This window comes from Cervus canadensis, chromosome 16 (genome assembly GCF_019320065.1).
Source record: "Cervus canadensis isolate Bull #8, Minnesota chromosome 16, ASM1932006v1, whole genome shotgun sequence".
In the NCBI taxonomy this organism is placed as follows: Eukaryota; Metazoa; Chordata; class Mammalia; order Artiodactyla; family Cervidae; genus Cervus; species Cervus canadensis.
Window position 1 is genome coordinate 21,299,781 of NC_057401.1, and position 20,714 is coordinate 21,320,494.

General features: G+C 37.9%; 1 protein-coding gene, 1 long non-coding RNA gene and 1 pseudogene across 2 annotated transcripts in view; 2 read left to right on the forward strand and 1 right to left on the reverse strand.

Moving 5' to 3' along the window:
* Window positions 1-460: 460 nt before the first annotated feature.
* SETD9 (SET domain containing 9) lies at window positions 461-8,461 on the reverse strand. Its single transcript, XM_043488549.1, has 6 exons — window positions 8,331-8,461; window positions 6,551-6,918; window positions 4,713-4,836; window positions 3,655-3,770; window positions 2,853-2,958; window positions 461-927 (listed from the first exon to the last, which is right to left on the reverse strand). Exons 1-6 carry the CDS (start codon window positions 8,426-8,428, stop codon window positions 840-842), a joined length of 900 nt encoding a protein of 299 aa, XP_043344484.1. The 5' UTR covers window positions 8,429-8,461; the 3' UTR covers window positions 461-839.
* The window catches only part of LOC122454239, a 57,785-nt gene continuing 45,515 nt past the window's right edge, over window positions 8,445-20,714 (forward strand). Inside the window, exon 1 of the long non-coding RNA XR_006273351.1 lies at window positions 8,445-8,639. This is a non-coding gene — a long non-coding RNA (uncharacterized LOC122454239). The remainder of the gene's footprint in view (window positions 8,640-20,714) is intronic.
* On the forward strand, window positions 17,972-18,115 carry LOC122454668 (annotated as a pseudogene).

Below are 20,714 nucleotides of genomic sequence, written 5' to 3' on the forward strand. Positions count from 1 at the left end.
TTGATACTCCACCTCTGAACTAGACTCACTCCTTTCCTGGCTGGGCTGACTACAGGCTATTCCCCATCCAGGGCTGAGAACCACCCAGAACAGACTCTACTGGGGGAGTCCACAGAGAAGGAACTAGTGGGGTTTGGGCCATGGTGTCTAGTTCTTCTCTAAAAGTAATCTCAGAGAACCATTCTTCCTCCAAAAGGTGGAGAGAGAGGCAGAATTACTAATGGAAGCCTTCTAAACGTGAGAAATGGGAATAGGTGTTCCTCCCACCACTATCTTTTAACTATGTTTCCATATGCCAAAACAATCTCTCTTACAGTCTCTTAAGCTTTGTAGGTGTGCACGTGTGTGAAAATGTTCAAATAGAGAAAATAGTATAATGACTCCCCATTGCCCCCTTAACCAGCTAAAACAATCTTGAAATTATACACAAACCCCAATTAACTCATGACAACACAATAAATATTTTTGGTCTTGATTTATTCTGAATAAGTTTTTATGGATGTTAGTACACATCAACATGTAAGAACTGCTGATGACTTGGCTAAAATTTGATAAACTACCAAAGACAATCAAAAGAACAGTTGAAATTATAAATTCAGATGGTGGCTTTTAATTTAGTAAGCTACTGTGTACTTAGGTGAAAACCAAATTAACACTGGAATTGCATTACAAATTTGAAATTGTAACGAGGCAAATAGGTTTTATGATGAAATACTAATATCAATAAACACAAAATTCCCAGTCCAATTAGGTATAAAACATTTGTTCTGCACGTGGAACTTAACCAAAAACATTTAGAATTAACTCAATAACTGAGGAGTAAACGTAATTTCATAGAGCTAGCTGACAATTGTATAGTAGTTTGAAAAAAGCTCTTCTCCTTGTTCAATGTCCCTGAGTGCAACAAGAACAACACATCGTAGTGGACTGCAAACAAAAAAACAGACAAAAGTTAGGAGTGTTAACAGATACAAGCTCATATTTTTAATACCATCAAGATGGATTTTATTGATAATTTTATTCAGATTCCTTACTATCATCTCAATTTATGTATTTGATTTCCATAAAGAAATAGCTCTCATCACTGATGGAGGCATTTTAGAGCATATTTGTTTTGCATCATTTTAAAAAGCCCACAAATTAATAAGTATATATAACTGACTGCTTCTTTGAAAATGTTTCTATGTTCCAGTCCTCAAAACTGGTATCATAAAATGCATTTTAAAATGACATTATAGTTCAACACTTCAAAAAAAATTAATTTGTATCTTTGTATTCTGCAAGGCTGGAAACGTTACTTGAAATCTTTTGGAATTTAAAAAAATACCTTTTATGGACACAATAAAACATATGCATACCTTCAATGTTCCTACTCTTATAACTTTTCCTGTACTTGCTGAACAGTAATAATATAAATAAAATTAATAAATATAAATAAATAAATATAAATTAAAAAGCCCCAGAATATCAGGTTAAAAAAACTTCATTGTTAAAACACACAGACACATACATATAGAGACATAAAAGTTATCAAATTTTAAGTACAGGGAATTGTCTAAGTTTTAAATATCATTCATCGTCAAAGGACAATAGGACCTGTATAAAATAAAGTTTGGTAGCAACTGGCAGCTAAGTGAAATGATATAAAGGTAATGTCTTCCTATAGCATTGTTAATTTAAAAAAAAAAACTCTTAGTTATATACAATTACTTATGTTTAAAAATTGTTACATGAGTATTCTCAGTAGACTTTCCACTTAATGCACAAAATATAAGTGTGACATTAAAATATATTCTTGGGCTTCCCTAGTGGCTCAGTGGTGAAGAATCCACCTGCCAAGGCAGGGGACACGGGTTTGATACCTGATCCGGGAAGATCCCACATGCTGCGGGACAGCTAAGCCCATGCACCATGACTACTGAGTCAGAGCACTAGAGTCCACAAACCGCAACTTCTGAGCCCACATGCCACAACTGCTGAAGCCTGTGTGCCCAGAGCCAATGCTCCGCAGCGAGAGAAACCACTGCAGAGAGAAGCCTGTGCACTGCAACTAGAGAAAGCCTGTGTGCAGCCAAGAAGATGCAGAGCAGCCATAAATAAATATTTATTCTTATCACTTATATGTGGAATCTAAAAAATACAACATACTAGTGAATATAACAAGAAAAAAGCATACTCACAGATACAGGGAACAGACTAGTGGTTACCAGTGGGTGGGAGGGGAAATGCAAGGGTAGAAGAGTAAGAGGTACAAACTTCTGGGTATAAGACAGGCTACAAGGATGCAGTGTACAACATGGGGAATATAACCAATATTTTGTAATGACTGTAAATGGAAAATAATCTTTAAAAATTATATAAAAATAAAAACAAAAGCAAAAAAAATGCATATTTTTTTGAATATTTCCCTTTTATTTACTCTTAAGTTTCTGAATCTAATAGCGAAGTACACAAAGTCAATAACGTGTAATTTGGTCCCTTTCTTCAACTGGGTGCTCTCATGTAAAATGGAGAACAGGATTCTTAAAATGATTAAAGTTCATTTGAAGTGTTTGAAGGTAGGAAAAACAATAGAATCACCTAAAAAACTTTTAAGGTTGAAGCTTATAAAGTACTACATAGAATAAAAGTGGGTAGTGATAATAACCAGAATGAGCTACGTTAATGGAAATTTTAAAATTTCAAATAACCTACATTAACACATTTTATGATGAACATAAAAATCTAAGTTATACTTTCTCACACACACACAAAAAACCCAAACTCTCTATAGTTTTTTCTTAGAAAATATATATCTATTTTAAGGTACAGCATAAGACAGAAGATAGGAAAAACTTTTCGCGAAGACTAACCTTTGTCTGTCATAGCTGTAGGCAATGTTTGGAAGATACTGCTTCAGTTCTATAGGGAAAACTGCAGGCACATCAAATTCCTGATAACAGACATTAGCTGCTCTGTCTAAGAACAAGTACAAAATTTTTAGAAGCAGAACCATTTTATCTGGTCATGGAAAACAGTATGGAATTATGGCAACTGATGTATGGTTTTCTAAATTATCAGAAAATGCTCAAATTAATAATCACTATTATGTTCCAGGCACTGCGAGATTATATATATACATATATTTGCATGTTTTATTATTTACTTTTTGAAGATTAGGAAACAGAGGCTCAGAGAGAATAAAGGTTAAGTAGAAGAGTCAGGCTTCAAGTTCATGTCTAACACTAAAGTCTGTGTTAAACGTAGCCAGACGATCAAGCTTATAGGAAAGTAAAGACCTAGAGAAGACTGGTAACTCACAAACTTAGTAACAGAACCAATGTAGTGATTAATCTATAAGGCTGTGTTGAGGAACTGACAAAATAATCTCTAAGTTAACTAGTAAAAATAACTAAAATAATAGTGATCAAAAGGGCAGTTATCAATTGCCTCGTTTATTGCAAAATCAGAATAAAAACAGTTAAAGAATTCCAATTAATGTATATCATTATCTCCCCAAATTCTCTGGTTGATATCAGCCATTATAAAATTTACTTGAGGGCTTTCAATATCTGAGATATTAAACTTAACTGCCTCTGGCACTCAGTCATATGGCAAAGGAGGAACATTACCACTGCTATATTTTTATCTCACAGCCCCAAGGTGCCAACTTACCATTTGAACAATTGTTCACATACTGTCCTATAGCCAATGGATTATGAATTTCTGATGTTAGCCATGTACTATCACTCATTTTTAAAGGGCCAAGTCGATCCCTCCCATGGCAAGATCTGAAACATGTGGAAGCATTAGCTAAGAGACTGTTCCTCTGTATCTTAAAATTCAGTTAACCCTAGAATTGAGCAGTGAAATTTTTCTTAAAAACTTTTTATTGTTGTTTTAAACTTTTTAATTTTGTATTAGGGTATAAGCTGATAAACAATGTTGTCATAGTTTCATGTGAGCAGAGAAGGGACTCAGCCATACATATACACGTACCCATTCTCCCCCAGACTCCCCTCTCATCTAGGCTGCCACATAACGTTGAGCAGAGTTTCATGTGCTATACAGTGCTGGCTATCCATTTAAAATATAGCAGTGTGTACCTGTCTATCCCAAGCTCCCTAATTATCCCTTCCCCCCATTCTTCCCCCCACCCACCCCCCAGCAACCATAAGCTCGTTCTTGAAGTCTGTGTTAAAAAAACTTATCTAATCAATAGGGCAATTAACTAAATAGATTTTATTTTTGGTCAATTTTCTAAATTGACTTTTTCAGAAGAGTTTAAGGTTCACAGCAAAACTGAGGAAAAGGTACAGATGTTTCTTAGGTACCCCCCATTCCCATACATGCACAGCCTCCCCGTTTTTACCATCCCCAACCAGAGTGGTGTGTTTGCTACAACTGATGAACCGACACTGACACATCATAACCACCCCAGAGCCTATACTTTGCCTTACAGCTCACTCTCGGTGGTGTACGTTTTATGGGTTTGGATACATGTATAATGAGAGGTTATCCGTCATGATGGTATCATAGAATATTTTCACTGCCCTAAAAATTCTCCATGCTCCACCTATTGACCTCTCCTCACCTCCCCAGACTTTAGCACATGCTGATCATTTTACAGTCTCCATAGTTTGGCTTTTGCTAGAATGTCAAATAGTTGGACTTGAGTCATTGTGGTATGGTTCTGTCTCCTACAATTAAATTTGAACATGGCACCAACTTACCTATACACGACTTTTGATATTCCTTTGTCATTTCCATCAATGAGTACTCCATCTAGGCATCTAAAAATAAATGGATTTCCAATGGACTGGAAGAAGATTGGCTCGTACTTCTGATATACTGTACCTAACATACAAGATAAAAACATATTATAGCAACTTATAAAAATCATTACCATCATGATAAGGACCTTTCTCTGGAACATAACATGGAAGAATTTGCTTTAATTTCTCTACCTTTTTCTAATGTTTCCAATCTAGACTATCACATTCTCTTTGGCTACTTCCCTCTTTAAAAAGTGCCCAATATCAGAAGGAACACTGAACCAACTTGTCCGCACATGTGAACACCACATTTTAGGCTCAGTTTCAAAGTTGTGTTTTTGTTTTTATTTTTTAAAGTAGAGTTCTATTTGACATCTATTAAAGAGACAAATAAGAAATGTATTTTGTTATCAATCAATTAGTGTAGATATGTACGTGAATAGATGAGGCTGGCATTCAGGTTGTTTTTCCTTTCATTTGCAATGGAGGAAAGGAGCAAATATTTACAGGGTGCTTCCTATGCCGCAGGCATAGGAAAGTGAAGTCGCTCAGTCGTGTCCGACTCTTTGCCACCCCATGGACGGTAGCCTACTAGGCTCCTCTGTCTATGGGATTTTCCAGGCAAGAGTACTTAAGTGGGCTGCCATTTCCTTCTCCAGGGGATCTTCCCAACTCAGGGATTGAACCCAGGTCTCCTGCATTGCAGACAGACACTTTACTGTCTGAGCCACCAGGGAAGCCCTGTTAATTTATTTATTAAATTTATTTTAGTATTTATTTGTTGCTGGCTTGTTCTGTTTAGTCTTTACGGAGTTAGGACAGTTGTGAAGGAGGAAACAGATGCCCCTGTTTAAGGACATAGAATTAGACCCCTGTTTAAGGACATAGAATTAGAAGATAGTAGAATGACTACTTAAAAAACAGGTCTGTCTGACAAACATTCACACATACTTGCTACTGCACCAAATAACAGGTTTAACAAATAACATATTCTACTGAGCATTCCAGTTAATGATCTTTTGCAAAGAAAATGCTTTACTTATCAAGTTTAGAAATGGCAGGAAGATCTTTACTCAGTGATTTATAGATTTAAATTTAATCTTTATGTTTTAATCCATATCATTTTTTACCTTTAATTATTATCTAAGCCAAACTGACTTACTCTGTAGTAATTTCTAAGTAATCAGTCTTATCAAAGCAGGCCATACTATAACTCACCTAAATTTAAATATTGATTAGGAAAATTTCCTTAAAAGAAAAATGCATTTATCCCAAAATTCTCCCGGATACTTTCTAATACATGATATAATTTACAAACAGTTAATTTCCAACTCAAGATTTAAAAGTCCATGGAAATCATATTTGCAGGGAAGGAATACAGATGCAGACATAAAGAATGGATTTGTGGATATGGGGAAGGAGAGGGTGGGACAAACTGAGAGAATAGCATTGAAACATATATATTACCATACGTAAAATAGATAGCTAGTGGAAAGCTGCTGAATAACATAGCTCAACTTGGTACTCTGTGATAACCTAGAAGGGTGGGGTGGGGGTGGTGGAAGGAGGGTCAAGAGCGAGGGGACATGTGTATACCTATGGCTGATTCAGGTTATTGTATGGCAGATACCAACAGGACACTGTAAAGCAATTATCTGCCAATTTAAAAAAATATCTGTGGAAATCAGTTTCCAATACAACCCCTTACTGTAAGTCTTATAGGGTTAGGTATTCTGTTGAACTTATATTTATCTGTATGTAAGAAACTCTTGGTCAAGTACTAATTATGTCATTACCGGGATACATAGATACAACCGCGCCTTTCTGTACCAATCCTTTAGTAACGAAGACACCTTTTCCAGCAGAAATCAATGAGCTAGGTGCTCGGGCAACACTGAAACCCAATGTCTTATAAAGAATTTCTTCTGGTGTAAAGGTATTTTGCTGCTGATGTCTGTATTCAAGCTGTTTCACCCTTGGATGCTGAACTGACAGTAGGTCTTGATATTTTGATTTAACAGGTTCTGGAAGCACAGTCAAGATATCTGATTCTTTACTGAAATCATTTACGAATAGAGCCTGGAAAACTTTCAGTAATGTTCCTAGGACATCTTCATCTGAGATAACTTTGTCTTTGGATTCTTCTGGAACATATCGGAGGGTCCTGAAAATGGGAAAAGTTTCTATTCACTACTCTTCAACTGATAAAAGCCAGACCGTCTTGATGTTCTCAGGGTTACTGGCCTTTATGAAGATAATTCTTATGTGTTTGAAGCGCATAAAACTAAGAAGTTCGGAAAAGAGTTTTGGGGGTTCAGTTCTAGTTACCTGACTCCCAACAATACTTACACAATCAACAACGGCTAATACTTACAAAAGGCCCATTCCATACCAAATTCTGTTGGGTCCTTACTTTCATTATCCCATTTTTGCAGACAAGGAAACTCAAGCTTAGAGATGTTAGGGAACTTGCCCAACGTCCTAAAGCTGGTAAACGGCAGAACCAGAAGCAGAAAATGGGTTGGTTCCCAGTACACCTAAAGCCATTATGTCCTCAAATTGCAATGGCTCTTTTTACACGCGTGTAGCTTCAAAGACACATTTAACATTATATATGTCGTCAGTCTCTCTCAGGAGTACTTTAAGGATCACTTTTTAAGTATTATTCTACTTCTTGTTTTACTTACAAGGAACCAATTTCCGCCTCACAGTTTGATAGTAATGAAGCACCTGAATTTACATTTCTGTAGTACGAAACTCTGGGAGAGCTCTTCGGCTATTAACCAGCCTTCAACCGAGCTAGTCTGCCTATTTAAGTGAGCATCGCGTTGACTTCTTCCAAGAAGGCTATTTACTAAAGCCAGTATTAACACTGATCCTATGGCCATCCACTCAGCTAGATCGCCTTCTTTAGGCGCTGAATCCGTATTCTAAACCCAATAATCCGACGTGCTTTTGGTGGCTTCTTGTTCGTTTTTATACGTCAACTACTCCAAGCTGTTACCCTCACAGCCGAGCTGGGTTGTTTTCTCCGTACAAACTACAGAGCTGTAAAAATAAACCACGGTTTGGCTTTTCTAAGGCACTTCAAGCTCCTAACTATGCCTTGATAGAGAGAAGGCCACGCACCTTCACGCCGTACACGTTATTTCCCTTTTTCAAAAGTTCCTATTTTTTTGCCCAAACACAAGCACCCAACCTCTGCAGACAGTAAGACTTAAAACTCTAGCCAACGACCGCGGGCAACAGGGTCTGGAAGACCTCGCAGCGCCGGGAACGACGGGAAATGCGCCTTGGGCCCCGCCCACTAAAAGCCGCGCGCTGTCTTCAGGCCCCCAGCCGGCCTCTGACTCACCAGCCTCCGCCTCGCCCACCTGGGGCCTTGCCCACTTCGAGCCCCGCCCACTCAGGTCCCGCCCGCCTCAGGCCCGTAGGCCGTCTTAGGCTCCGCCTGCCTGAGGTTCCACTCGCCTAAGGCTCCGCCCACCTCGGTCCGCCAGCGTAAGTCGCAGCGGCCGCGATGGCGGCGCTGGGAGGTAGGAAAACGGCCTGAATCGAGCCGCGTCGCCCTCTCACCTCGGGTTGTGGCTTAGGTTCAGCGCGATCCAGGGTACGAAGCGGTACCTGTAACGGCGCCATCGCTGCCAGAGGCCCCGCATCAGGCGGCCCGGCATGGCTGTACCGTGGCGCCTTGACGAGGACGGCGCGGGAGAGGTGGGTCGCGGTCTCGGGCCCGCCCCGACCGAGGAGGAGCGGAGGCCGCGCCGTCCCGCCCCTTCGTGGTCTCAGCCCTCTTCGCTCCGCTTGGCTGTCCTGGTACTCCTTGGCTCCAGTTGCCGCTTCTCCGTGCCTCCGCTCTGTTGATGCCAGCTCGCTGAAACAGAGGTTCGTAGAGCTGTAGGAGGGCCCCTTATTTCCTTTTCCTTCTCCATTCGCTCGTGTATTTGCACACACGAGACTAACTCAGTCATCTTCACATCAGATGTTCATTAAGAAATAGATAATTGCCATTTCCTTCGGATGGAAAGTTTGCTTTCCTGTTCTTTGCCTGAGAGTGACGGTGAATCCTAACCTAAAAGTTTAAATCGAACTAGTCAGATCTCGTGGAAATTCAGGGAAATCAAGTAGCTTTAGGACTAATACGTTCTATTCCAAATAGGAATACAAAGAAAAAAATATGTCAAAGTTTCTGTTTCACCCTATTATAATAGGATAATTGGCAAACTCCAGAGGCTCTGCTGTCAGGTGTTGTGTTTGGAAATCGACATCCTCCAGAGTTAACCTGATTTGCTAAATGGAGACAATTAAGTTCCAGGATGTGTAACAAATGGCATTCAGAGAGTAACTTCACAGTCTCCAGACTTAAAAGGAACCAAAAAGAACTAGTTGACTTCTTATCCATAGTGATATACTTAACCTTTAAAAGCAAAAAAGCAGTTTTTGTATATATTTCCAGTGCTTTAAAATATTTTATCATACGTGTAATCATCTAGGTGTACACCTAGTACCAAGGACCATTTTGCCCAGACCTTATTTATTTACTTTTTTGAATTACAGTTGACATACAACATTATATTAATTTCAAGTATGCAACATAATGATGTGATATTTATATATATCACCACCATAATGTAGTTAACATCTGTCACCATACATAGAAAATTTTTTCCTGTCATGAGAACTTTGAGGATGTACTCTTAGTGACTTTGAAATGTGCAGTACAGTTTTATTAACTGTCATCTCCATGTTGTACATTACATCCCCATGACTTACTATTTTATAAAAGAAAGTTTGTGCCTTTTCACCCACTTCATGCATTTCATCCACCTGACAATCACCAATCTGTTCTGTTTCTATGAGCTTGTGTTTTTTGTTTTTGTTTTTGTTTTCAGTTCTTTCTTATTTTTGTTTCCACATATAGGTTAGATTATACGCTATTTGTGTCTGTTTTATTTCACTTAATGCCTTTAGGGTTCATCCGGTTGTTGCAAATGGCAAAGTTTCTTGTTTCTTTTATGGCTCTTCAGTTCAGTTCAGTCACTTAGTCCTGTCCAACTCTTTGCGACCCCATGAACCACAGCATGCTAGGCCTCCCTGTCCATCACCAACTCCGGGAGTCCACCCAAACCCATGTCCATTGTGTCAGTGATGCCATCCAACCATCTCATCCTCTGTCGTCCCCTTCTCCTCCTGCCCTCAGTCTTTCCCAGCATCAGGGTCTTTTCAAATGAGTCAGCTCTTCGAATCAGGTGGCCAAAGTATGGGGAGTTTCAGCTTCAACATCAGTCCTTCCAGTGAACACCCAGGACTGATCTCCTTTAGGATGGACTGGTTGGATCTCCTTACAGTCCAAGGGACTCTCAAGAGTCTTCTCCAACACCACAGTTCAAAAGCGTCAGTTCTTCGGCGTTCAGCTTTCTTTATAGTCCAACTCTCACATCCATACATGACTACTGGAAAAACCATAGCTTTAACTAGACGGACCTTTGTTGGCAAAGTAATGTCTCTGCTTTTTAATATGCTGTCTAGGTTGATCATGACTTTCCTTCCAAGGAGTAGCTTGTCTTTTAATTTCATGGCTGCAGTCACCATCCGTAGTGATTTTGGAGCCCAGAAAAAGTCAGCCACTGTTTGCACTGTTTCCCCATCTATTTGCCATGAAGTGATGGGACTGGATGCCATGATCTTAGTTTTCTGAACGTTGAACTTTAAGCCAACTTTTTCACTCTCCTCTTTCACTTTCATCAAGAGACTCTAGTTCTTCTTTCTGCCATAAGGGTGGTGTCATCTGAGGTGTCATCTGGCATATCTGAGGTTATTGATATTTCTCCCGTCAATCTTTATTCTAGCTTGTGCTTCCTCCAGCCCAGCGTCTCTCTTGATGTACTCTGCATATAAGTTAAATAAGCAGGGTGACAATATATAGCCTTGATGTACTCCTTGTCCTATTTGGAACCAGTCTGTTGTTCCATGTCCAGTTTGAACTGTTGCTTCCTGACCTGTATACAGGTTTCTCAAGAGGCAGGTTAGGTGGTCTGGTATTCCCATCTCTTTCAGAATTTTCCACAGTTTTTTGTGATCCACACAGTCAAAGGCTTTGGCATAGTCAATAAAGCAGAAATAGATGTTTTTCTGGAACTCTTGCTTTTTTGATGATCCTTCAGATGTTGGCAATTTGATCTCTGGTTCCTCTGCCTTTTCTAAAACCAGCTTGAACATCTGGAAGTTCACGGTTCACATATTGCTGAAGCCTGGCTTGAAGAATTTTGAGCGTTACTTTACTAGTGTGTGAGATGAGTGCAATTGTGCGATAGTTTGAGCATTCTTTGGCATTGTCTTTCTTTGGGATTGAAATGAAAACTGACCTTTTCCAGTCCTGTGGCCACTGCTGAGTTTTCCAAATTTGCTGACATATTGAGTGCAGCACTTTCACAGCATCATCTTTTACAATTTGAAATACCTTGACTGGAATTCCAGAATTCCATCACCTCCACTAGCTTTAGCAAAGCTCTTATGGCTGAGTAGTAGTCATCCTATGTGTGTGTATTTACTGCATCTTCTTTATCCATTCATCTGTTGATGGGCACTTAGGTTGTTTCAATACTAATGCTGCAGTGAACGTGGTGCAGATAACTTTTCGAGATTGTGATTTGGTTTCCTTTTGGAAACAACCAGAAGTGGAATTGTTGGATCATATGGTAGTTCTAATTTTAATTTTTTGAGGAACAGCCATACTGTTTTCCATAGTGACTGCATGGATTTACATTCTCACAAACAGTGCACAAGAGTTTGCCTTTCTCTACATCCTCACCAACACTTGGTTTTGGTTGTCTTTTTTATAATAGCCATTCTGACAGGTGCAAGGTGATATCTTATTGTGGTTTTGATTTGTATTTCCCTGATTATTTAGTGATGTTAGCATCTTTGCATGTACCTGTTAGCTATTTAGATAACTTCTTTGGAAAATTGTTCAGATCTTTAGCCCATTTTAAAAATCAGATTGTTAAAAAATTTTTTTAAATAAAAATAAAAAAATAAAAATCAGATTGTTTTTCTGCTTTGATTTGTATGAGTTGGAGAATTCCATGGACTCTAGAGACCACGGGGTCACAAAGAGTGGGACATGACTGAGCGACTTTCACTTCACTTTATATATTTTGGACAATACCCCCTTATCAGATTTGTGGTTGGCAGATCTTTTTTCCCACTCAGATGCTTGCCTTTTCATTTTGCTGATGGTTTTCTTTGCTGTACAGAAACTTTTTAGCTTGATGTAGTTGCACTTATTTTTTATTTTTGCTTTTGTTGCCTTTTCTTTTGATGTCAAATCCAAAAAATCATTGGTTAAGAATGAGCTTACTGCCTGTGTTTTCTTTGAGGACTTTTATGATTTCAGGTCTTACATTCAAGTCTTTAATCTATTTTGAGTTAATTTTTGTGTATACTGTAAATTGGTATTCTAGTTTCATTCTTTTTCATGTGGCTGTCTAGTTTTCCCAACATCGTTTATAGAAGATACTTTCTCTATTGTGTATTATTCTCTCCTTTCTTGTAAATTTATTATTGTAAATTTATTTATGTGCATGGCTTTATTTCTGGGCTCTCTATTATGTTCTGTTGATCTGTGTGTCTATTTTTATGCCAGTGTCATTCTGTTTTAATTACTATAGTTTCATAATATTTGATAGCAGGCAGCATGTTGCACCCTCCTTTGTTCTTCTTCAATACTGCTTTGGTCATTTGGGATTTTTTGTGGTTCTACACAAGTTTAAGAATTGTTCTGTTTCTGTGAAAAATGACATTGGGAAGTTGACTGCATTGATAGGGGTTGCAGTGAATCTGTAGATTGCTTTGGGTGATATGGGCATTTTAAAAATATTAATACTTCTAATCCATGAGCATGAAATATCTTTCCATCTATTTGTGTTTTCTTCGGTTTATTTCTTTAATGTCTTGTAGTTTTCACTGTCTAGGTCTTTCACCTCCTTGGTTAAATTTATTCCTAAGTATTTTTTTTTTGGATGCATTTGTAAATGTGGTTGTTTTTTGTCTTTCTCCTAGTTCCTTATTAGTGTATGGAGATGCAACAGATTTTTGCATGTTGAAATTGTTCTCCACAAGTTTACTGAATTTGTTAGTTTAACAGTTTTTTGGTGGAGTCTTTAGAGTTTCTTATATTTTGTATATTCAGTTTCTTTTATTTATTGAAAATATATTTTGGGGTCTCACCTTATTAGTTCATATAAGTATACTTCATTCTTCTGTCTGTTTCTAAGGTTTCACCTTCAGGTTTAATATTTAATGTAATTTTCTGGTAGGTGTAATTTATAGAGTTTAAAAAGTTCTCTTCTGTTTTTGGTTTGTGAAGAATTTTTGTCTTAAGTTTTAAATGAATGGTGAATATCAAATACTTTTCTTTGCTATTTATTAAGATGATCACATAATTTTTCTCTGTTCTCCCGTTAATGTAGTAAATTATAATATTGTTGTTGTTTAGTCAATCAGTCGTATCCAATTCTTTGCAATCCATGGACTGTAGCCCTCCAGGTTCCTCTGTCCATGGGATTTCCCAGGCAAGAATACTGGAGTGGGTTTACATTTCCTTCTCCAGGGATCTTTCCCACCCAGGGATCAAACTCAGATCTCCTGCATTACAGGCAGATTCTTTACTGCTGTGCCACTGCTGAAGCCACGTTGTCAAATGTTGCACCATCCTTGGATTCCTGAGATGACACTACTCAGTTGTGAATGACACTTTGGTCACACCCTATCATTTAAAAACTTTATTTATTTAGATGTTTTTGGCTGTGCTGGGTCTTTATTGCTGCACGCAGGCTTTCTCTGGTTTCAGTGAGCAGGGCTACTCTTCCTTATAGCATGCAGGCTTCTCGTTGGGTGGCGTCCCTCGTGGCGCACAGGTTCTCAGCACTGGGCTTCAGCAGTTGCAGCCTGTGGGCTCAGTGGTTGTGGCTTACAGGTTCAGAGGCAGGCTGCGTAGTTCTGGTGCCTGCTCCGCTGCTCCACAACATATGGAATCTTTCCTAACCAGGAGTCAAATGCACATTGGCAGGTGGGTTCTTTTTTCAGTTTCATGGCTTCTTTGTAGCTTTATTTCAGATTTTGGTGTTTGGCTTATGCTGACCTCCTGCAATGAGTTCAGAAGTGCTGCTTTCTCCTCTACTTTCTACCAAAAAAAAAAAAAAATTAACTATAAGATTGGTGTTATTCCTTTGTTGAATGTTAATGGAATTCACCACTGAAACCATGGGCTTCTAGTTTTCTTTGATAACGAATTGAGTTTCTTTTAAAGATTGTAGGGCTATTCGGAATTTCTCTTTCATCTTGTCTTAAGTTTGATAAGTTATATTTTTCATGGAATTTGTTCATTTCGTCTAAGTCATCAAATCTGGTGATATAAAGTTGTCCATAAATATCTTACTGTCTTTTTAATATCTATATGATCTGTTGTGATACATTCATTCATAATTTTGGTGATTTGTGTTTTCTTTTTTCCTTCATCATTGTAACTGGAAGTTTATGGATCTTTTCAAAGAAACAGCTTCTGATTTTATTAATTTTCTCTGTTGTTTGTCTATTTTCTATTTTGTTCATTTTACTGTTTTATATATCCTACTCACTTTGGGTTTATTTTGCCCTTCTTTTTCCAGCTTCTTGAGGTAGAACTTTAGCATCAGTGGTTTTAGACCTTTTTTCTTTTCTAGTATATGCATCTAAAGTTAAAAATTTCCTTCCAAGCATTATGTTAGCTGAGTCCTGGGAATTTTGATATATTTTATTTTCATTAGCATTCAGTATAAAATATTTTTAAAATTTCCCTTGTGATTTCTTTTTTGATTCATGATTTAGAAGTGTTTTTAATTTCTAAATATTTGGAATTTCCCTAGATATGTTACTGTAACTGGTTCTTAATTGTTTTTGTCATTAGAGAATAAGTATGTTTTCAGTTCTTTTAAATTTATTAACTCGTCTTATGTCCTAGGATATGCTCTCTCTTGGTGAACATACCAAATGCGGTTGAAAAGAGTATATACTTTATAGCTGTTTGGTTTAAAATTTTATATATATCAATTAGGTCATAGTGGCTGGTAGTGTCCTTTAGATCATCCGTGTCTTTAGTCATTTACATAAAATTTTAAATACAGATAAATGAGAAACAACAGACTGCCAGACAATTTTCTAATATATAATATATGACAGTCAAAAGATTAGTATTGGTAGGCATGGAGATGTGCTGTTGTCCAAAATTATTGTCTTCTCTCTGATTCTTTACCCCTGCTTCCTATTGTTTTCAGTCTCTTGAGATACTCTATCCAATTAAAGATATGTGCTGTATTTTTTCATTTAAATCCCATTTATGCTGTTAATCACAAAAATACCATGTAGGAAAGATAAAGTTTATTATCAATGTCCTAAAAATCCACAAATAGTGCATGTGTCCCTAAATGGATTCTAACTTCCAGAATTAGTTCAGAATGAGATTCCAACAGATAATCTATTGAGCACCTACTGCAAGTGAGGGTCTAATGTAGGAGACAGATACTAAACACATAAATAATATCAGACAGTGATGAGTGCCTTGGAGAAAATGAGGTAGAGTCCTGAGAAGAGAGTGGGATGGATAACTTCGTCTGTGTCATCTGTTTCCTCCTGGGACTTCACCTTCTTTATAAAGGTCACTTGGGGGTGGGAATTGGTGTAGCAACATTGGATAGGGTAGTGGCATGTACGACTGAGACCTAAATGACAAGAAGGCACAAAACTTGGGAAGATCTGTGGGGAGAGTCTCTGGATAGGAAATGCAAAGGCAGTGAGATGGGTAGGAGCATGCTATGTTCAGGCAAGGCAAAGAGGGCCATGTGGCTGGAACATGATAGTAAGGGAGAAGGGAAAGATGCTGTCAGGGAAGAGGCCGAATCCCGTGGGGCCTTGCAAGTTCAGGGAAGGATTTGCGATTCTTAGTGTAGTGGGAAGTCTTTGGAGGGTTATGAGCAGAGAAGTAATAGGATCTGATTCTTGTTTTTAAAAGACCAGTTTGCATGTTTTATGGATAATAGGTGGGCTGTCACCATACTTGGAAGGTTAATTAGAAGGCTAATATAATAGTTCAGGTTAGAGATAATGATAGTTTAGACTAAGTGGTAGCTACGGAGATGGAGAGAGTGAATGGATTAGGACTATATTTTGGAGGAGCTGACGGGACTTGCTGATGAATGTATGTGGGAGGGTGAAGTTAAAGTGTCAAGTAACTAGTTGAATATCCACACCTGGAGCTATAACCAGAGATAAAATGAAGATTCTTTAGCCAGAAGACTTGAAGAAGAGATGGCAAAGAATGTAGATAGAGCAGCAACCATGAGTTTTGCAAGATACAGGCCCATGATGACTTGATCAAAAGCAGTTTTGGTGAAAAGTTCGAGTGTGTTGAGAAAATGTGAGGTGAAGTAGGAAAAATGAATGTATACAACTCTTTCAGTAAGTTTTAGGAAAAGAGAGTCAGGGAAATAGGGCCAAAAGTGAAGAGAACTTTTGTAAATGAAAGATCCTATAGTGTATTTGTGTGCTGATGAGAATGATCCAACAGAAAGAAAGAAATTGATAGAGATGTATGACTAATTTCCAGAATAAAGTTCTTGAGAAGGTAGGAGCTGATTCAGAGCATAAGTAGAGAGGTCCTCTGACAGGAGCACGGATGCATCTTCATCCAAAGCAAGACGGAAGGCAGAGATTGTGGTCTCAGTGGAAGGTGTGTTAGAGGATTTGGTTGGAGAAAGTTGATGGCTAAATTGTGATTGTTTCTAGTTTCTCATTGACCTATGAGGCAAGGTCTTCGATGAGAATAGTTATAGGGGAATATTGGAATTTTGAAATGAGAAGATAAGATTTAAAATAGCCCAGAATTAGAAAGCCAATCTTATAGGGAAATGCAGGAGGGAATTACTGAACCATTTTAAATAAACCCACCGATGTTGTTCTGCTCTTGGACAAGAAAAGAGGGGTTCTCTTCCTACCTTCAGAGGGAATTAAAGTTACTCTGTCTGTAGTAAGTGATGAAAAGATTGAGTTTATGTTGACAAACTAGCAGATAGTCAAACATTTTATGAATTCCTGGCAGTTTATCCACTTAGTATTTTTTATGGTCAGGATCAGTAAATAACCTAGAGCTTTGACTTTATTCAAGAAAGAACTGTTTTTCAAACTGTTGGAAGACAAGCTCATGTTGCATGAGTCATTATTTCATAGTTCTTTGCTGTAAGAGAGTTAATATTTAAAGTTGGTGGATATTCTGGAGCCTACTTGAAGAGCTACATCATCTAGTGTGGGTAACATAACTGGCAAATATTTACTGGTAACTGTGTGCCTACATTCAATGTTATGGTCTAGTTGGAAAAACATAATTATAAATAATAGTTACCACAGAATTTGAGTATGAGTTACTGGAGTTAAGGAGTGCTTCAAAAAAAAAAAAAAAAGAGTGCTTCAAAGAGAAGTAGATAGAAGAGAGGTAGAAAGGAAGGGACAGCATAAACCAGCAGTTCTCAAAGTTCTGTCTAGTGACACTGGGGGTCTCTGTGACCATTTTAGAGATCTGCAAGGTCAAAACTATATTCATAATAGTACCAAGAGGTTATTTGTCTTTATTCTCATTCTCCCACAAGGGTACAGTGGCGTTTTCTAGGGGTCACATGATATATGGTATAACAGATTGAATGCAGAAGTAGATATGAGTATCCAGCCATCTATTATTAAGCCAGAAATAAAGAGATTTGCAAAAATAGTAAAATGCCATTTTTTTCACTATTTGGGGGAATTTAGCTATTTTTCTTAAAGATATGTCATCCATATTAACATATAATAGATTTTTTAATTGTTATTTTTAAGGAATAAGTAAATAAAGTTTATCAGTTTTAATATGATACACTAAATATCTATAGATATAACTCACATAAACAAAAGCTCCTTGGGGATTCTTAGTAAAATTTAAAGGGTAATGGGGTCTGAAGACAAAAATGTTCAAGAATTGAGTGTTAGAGCCACATATTATAATGCAAATTTTCAAAAGGAAAGTTGTGACAAGGCGTTTTATTAACTTCAGATATTGAAGTTAATGTCAGTTCTGTGAATTACAGTAGTATATTGCATATTAATAACATTAGGCGCAAAGTATTTTGAAGTCATTTTGTGCTTTAGGATCTAAGATACTGTGTGAAATAATTATCATGAAGGTGGTTTTCCCAGGGCGAGGCCTATCCAGATGTGTTGACCCCTGCAACTTCCCCAAATGGGGAAAACTCGGCTGGATAATTTGTGGTAGTGGAGGACTGTGTTCGTACTTTCTCTTGGAAAAAAGAAAGTAAAAGAAAAGAAAGTACTGCATGAAAAGGAGAAAAAAATGGTCTCTGTTAGTCTGTGAATTAGTAAAACTCACCTTTCTCCAGGCTTCCCAGGTGGCGCTAGTGGTAAAGAACCCGTCTGCCAGTGTAGGTAGCCGGAAGAGAATCGGGTTTTAAAGCCTGGGTTGGGAAGACCCCCTGGAGAAGGGCATGGAACACACTCCGTTATTCTTGCCCCGAAAATCCCATGGACAGAGGAGCCTGGCAGGCTGCAGCCTGTAGGGTCGCAGAGAGTGGGTACAGCCGAGCATGCTTGCACATTGAGCACGCACACACACACGCTCTTTCCCACACTTTGCTGCTATCTAGTTTGAGAACCATTGGCATGAGCAAAAGTGCAGACGTGGGAATGAATACTGTGGGGTCTGCTCAGAGTAAAACTTTGCATTAGAAATAGTAGGAAATGAAATAGGCAGAGTAAGCTCAGACCATCATGAAATCTTGAGATAGGCAGTAGGTCATCGTTGAAGGTTCTTAAGCAGAGCACTAGCATGTGGGAATAGTTTGAGAAGCTCAGAGGAACAGTGGTTGGCAGCGTGGGTGAGAGTCAGCCCAGAGCAGGGTGGTCTTGAGAACAGGAAGCCAGGAAAGAAGGCATCAAGTGTCTTTTTAAAGCCTTTCTTTGGTTGTAAAGTGTTAACTCTCGTCTCAAGGGGATAGCAGAATAGTATTGTCCTCTGAGAAAATGGATAAACACTGAATTCAAGGTTTTGATTGGAAAAATGGAATTGTCAGTGAATTGCCTTGTGTTTTTTCAATTTTCTAAAAGGAGCAGTGAGATTTATTCTTGAGAAAGAAGTGGTGTAAAGTCTGATTTCCAGTTATTTGTCAGTCGGTACACTGCTGAGACCGTCCTTTCACTAAAGAAAGCGTGTATTCTGCTGCCCTCTTCCGGATGTTGTCAGTTCAGTTCCGTTCGGTCGCTCAGTCGTGTCCGATGTGTAATCCCTGAATAATTCTACCGGTGGTCCCTTAGTGAAGGCTGAATTGCCACAGGAAGCCCATTACAGGGGTAAAAAGGGAATAAAGGTAAAATGCAAAAATAAATGAAACCAAGTTGAAGAATATACAAACAGAAATATTTGCCCAAGTTTTTATTTTGAAAATTTCTAACCTTTAGAAAAGTGCAGGGAACAAACATGTATCTTTTATGTGGGTCCATCAGTTGGTAACATTTTGTAACAATTCCTCTCTCTCTCTACACACACACACACACACACACACACACACACACACACACAACATATGCCTTGCACTCATTTCAGAATGACATTTAAAGTGAACAGTAATTCAGTATCATGAATATAGCTCCTATTTAAATTTTTCACATTTCAAAAATACCTTTTACAGCTGTTTGTTCTATTACTATTTGCTTTTTAAAATTGGGTCAAAGTTAATCTAGTCTAATTTAATCTATCCCTGTTTTTGTTTTTCATGACATAAAACTTTTATGAGTACTGAAATTGAATCAGCAATTTTAAAACTCCCAACAAACAAAAGTCCGGGGCTAAATGGCTTCACTGGTGAATTCTATGAAAAATTTAGAGAAGAGTTAACACCTATCCTTCTGACACTATTCTAAAAAATTGTAGAGAAAGGAACATTTTTAACTCATTCTGTGAGGACACCATTTCCCTGATACCAAAACCAGATAAAATATCACAAAACAGAAAATTACAGGCCAATATTACTGATGACATAAATGCAGAAATCCTCAACAAAATCATTGTCAAACCAAATCCAACAATACATTAAAAGGATCATACACCATGATCAAATGGGACTTATCCCAGGGATGCAAGGATTTTTCAGTATCCATAAGTCAGTCAATGTGATATATCACATTAACAACTTGAGGAATAAAAATCATATGATCATCTCAATAGATGAAGAAGAAGTTTTTGACAAAATTCAGCATCCATTTATGATAAAAACACTCTCCAGAAAGTGGGCATAGAGGGAACATACGTCAACATAATAAAGGCCATATATGACATACCCACAAATAACATTATATTCCGTGGTGAAAATCTGAAAGCATTTTCTTTAAGATTAGGAACAAGACAAGAATGCCCACTCTTGCCACTTTTGCACCACCTGCAGCAGTCAGAGTAAAATGAAACATCAGCCCAAATGGGAAAAGAAGCAAAAGTGTCACTGTTCGCAGATGACATGATATTCTTCATAGAAAATCCTAAAGATGCTACTCGAAAACTACTAGAGCTCATATTGATGAATGTGGTAAAGCTGAAGGATGCAAAATCAATATACAGAAATCTGTTGCTTTTCTACACACTAACAGTGAAATGTCAGAAAGGAAAACTAAGAAAAACAATGTCATTTACCATTGCATCAAAAAGAAAATACCTAGGGATGAAGCTACCTACAGAAGTACAGGACCCATATTGGAAAACTATAAGACAGTGAGGAAAGAAGTTGAAGACAACACAAACATATGAACATATGATATATCTACACCATGTTCTTGGATTGGAAGAATTAATATTGTTCAAATGACCACATTACCCAAGGCAGTCTGTAGATTCAG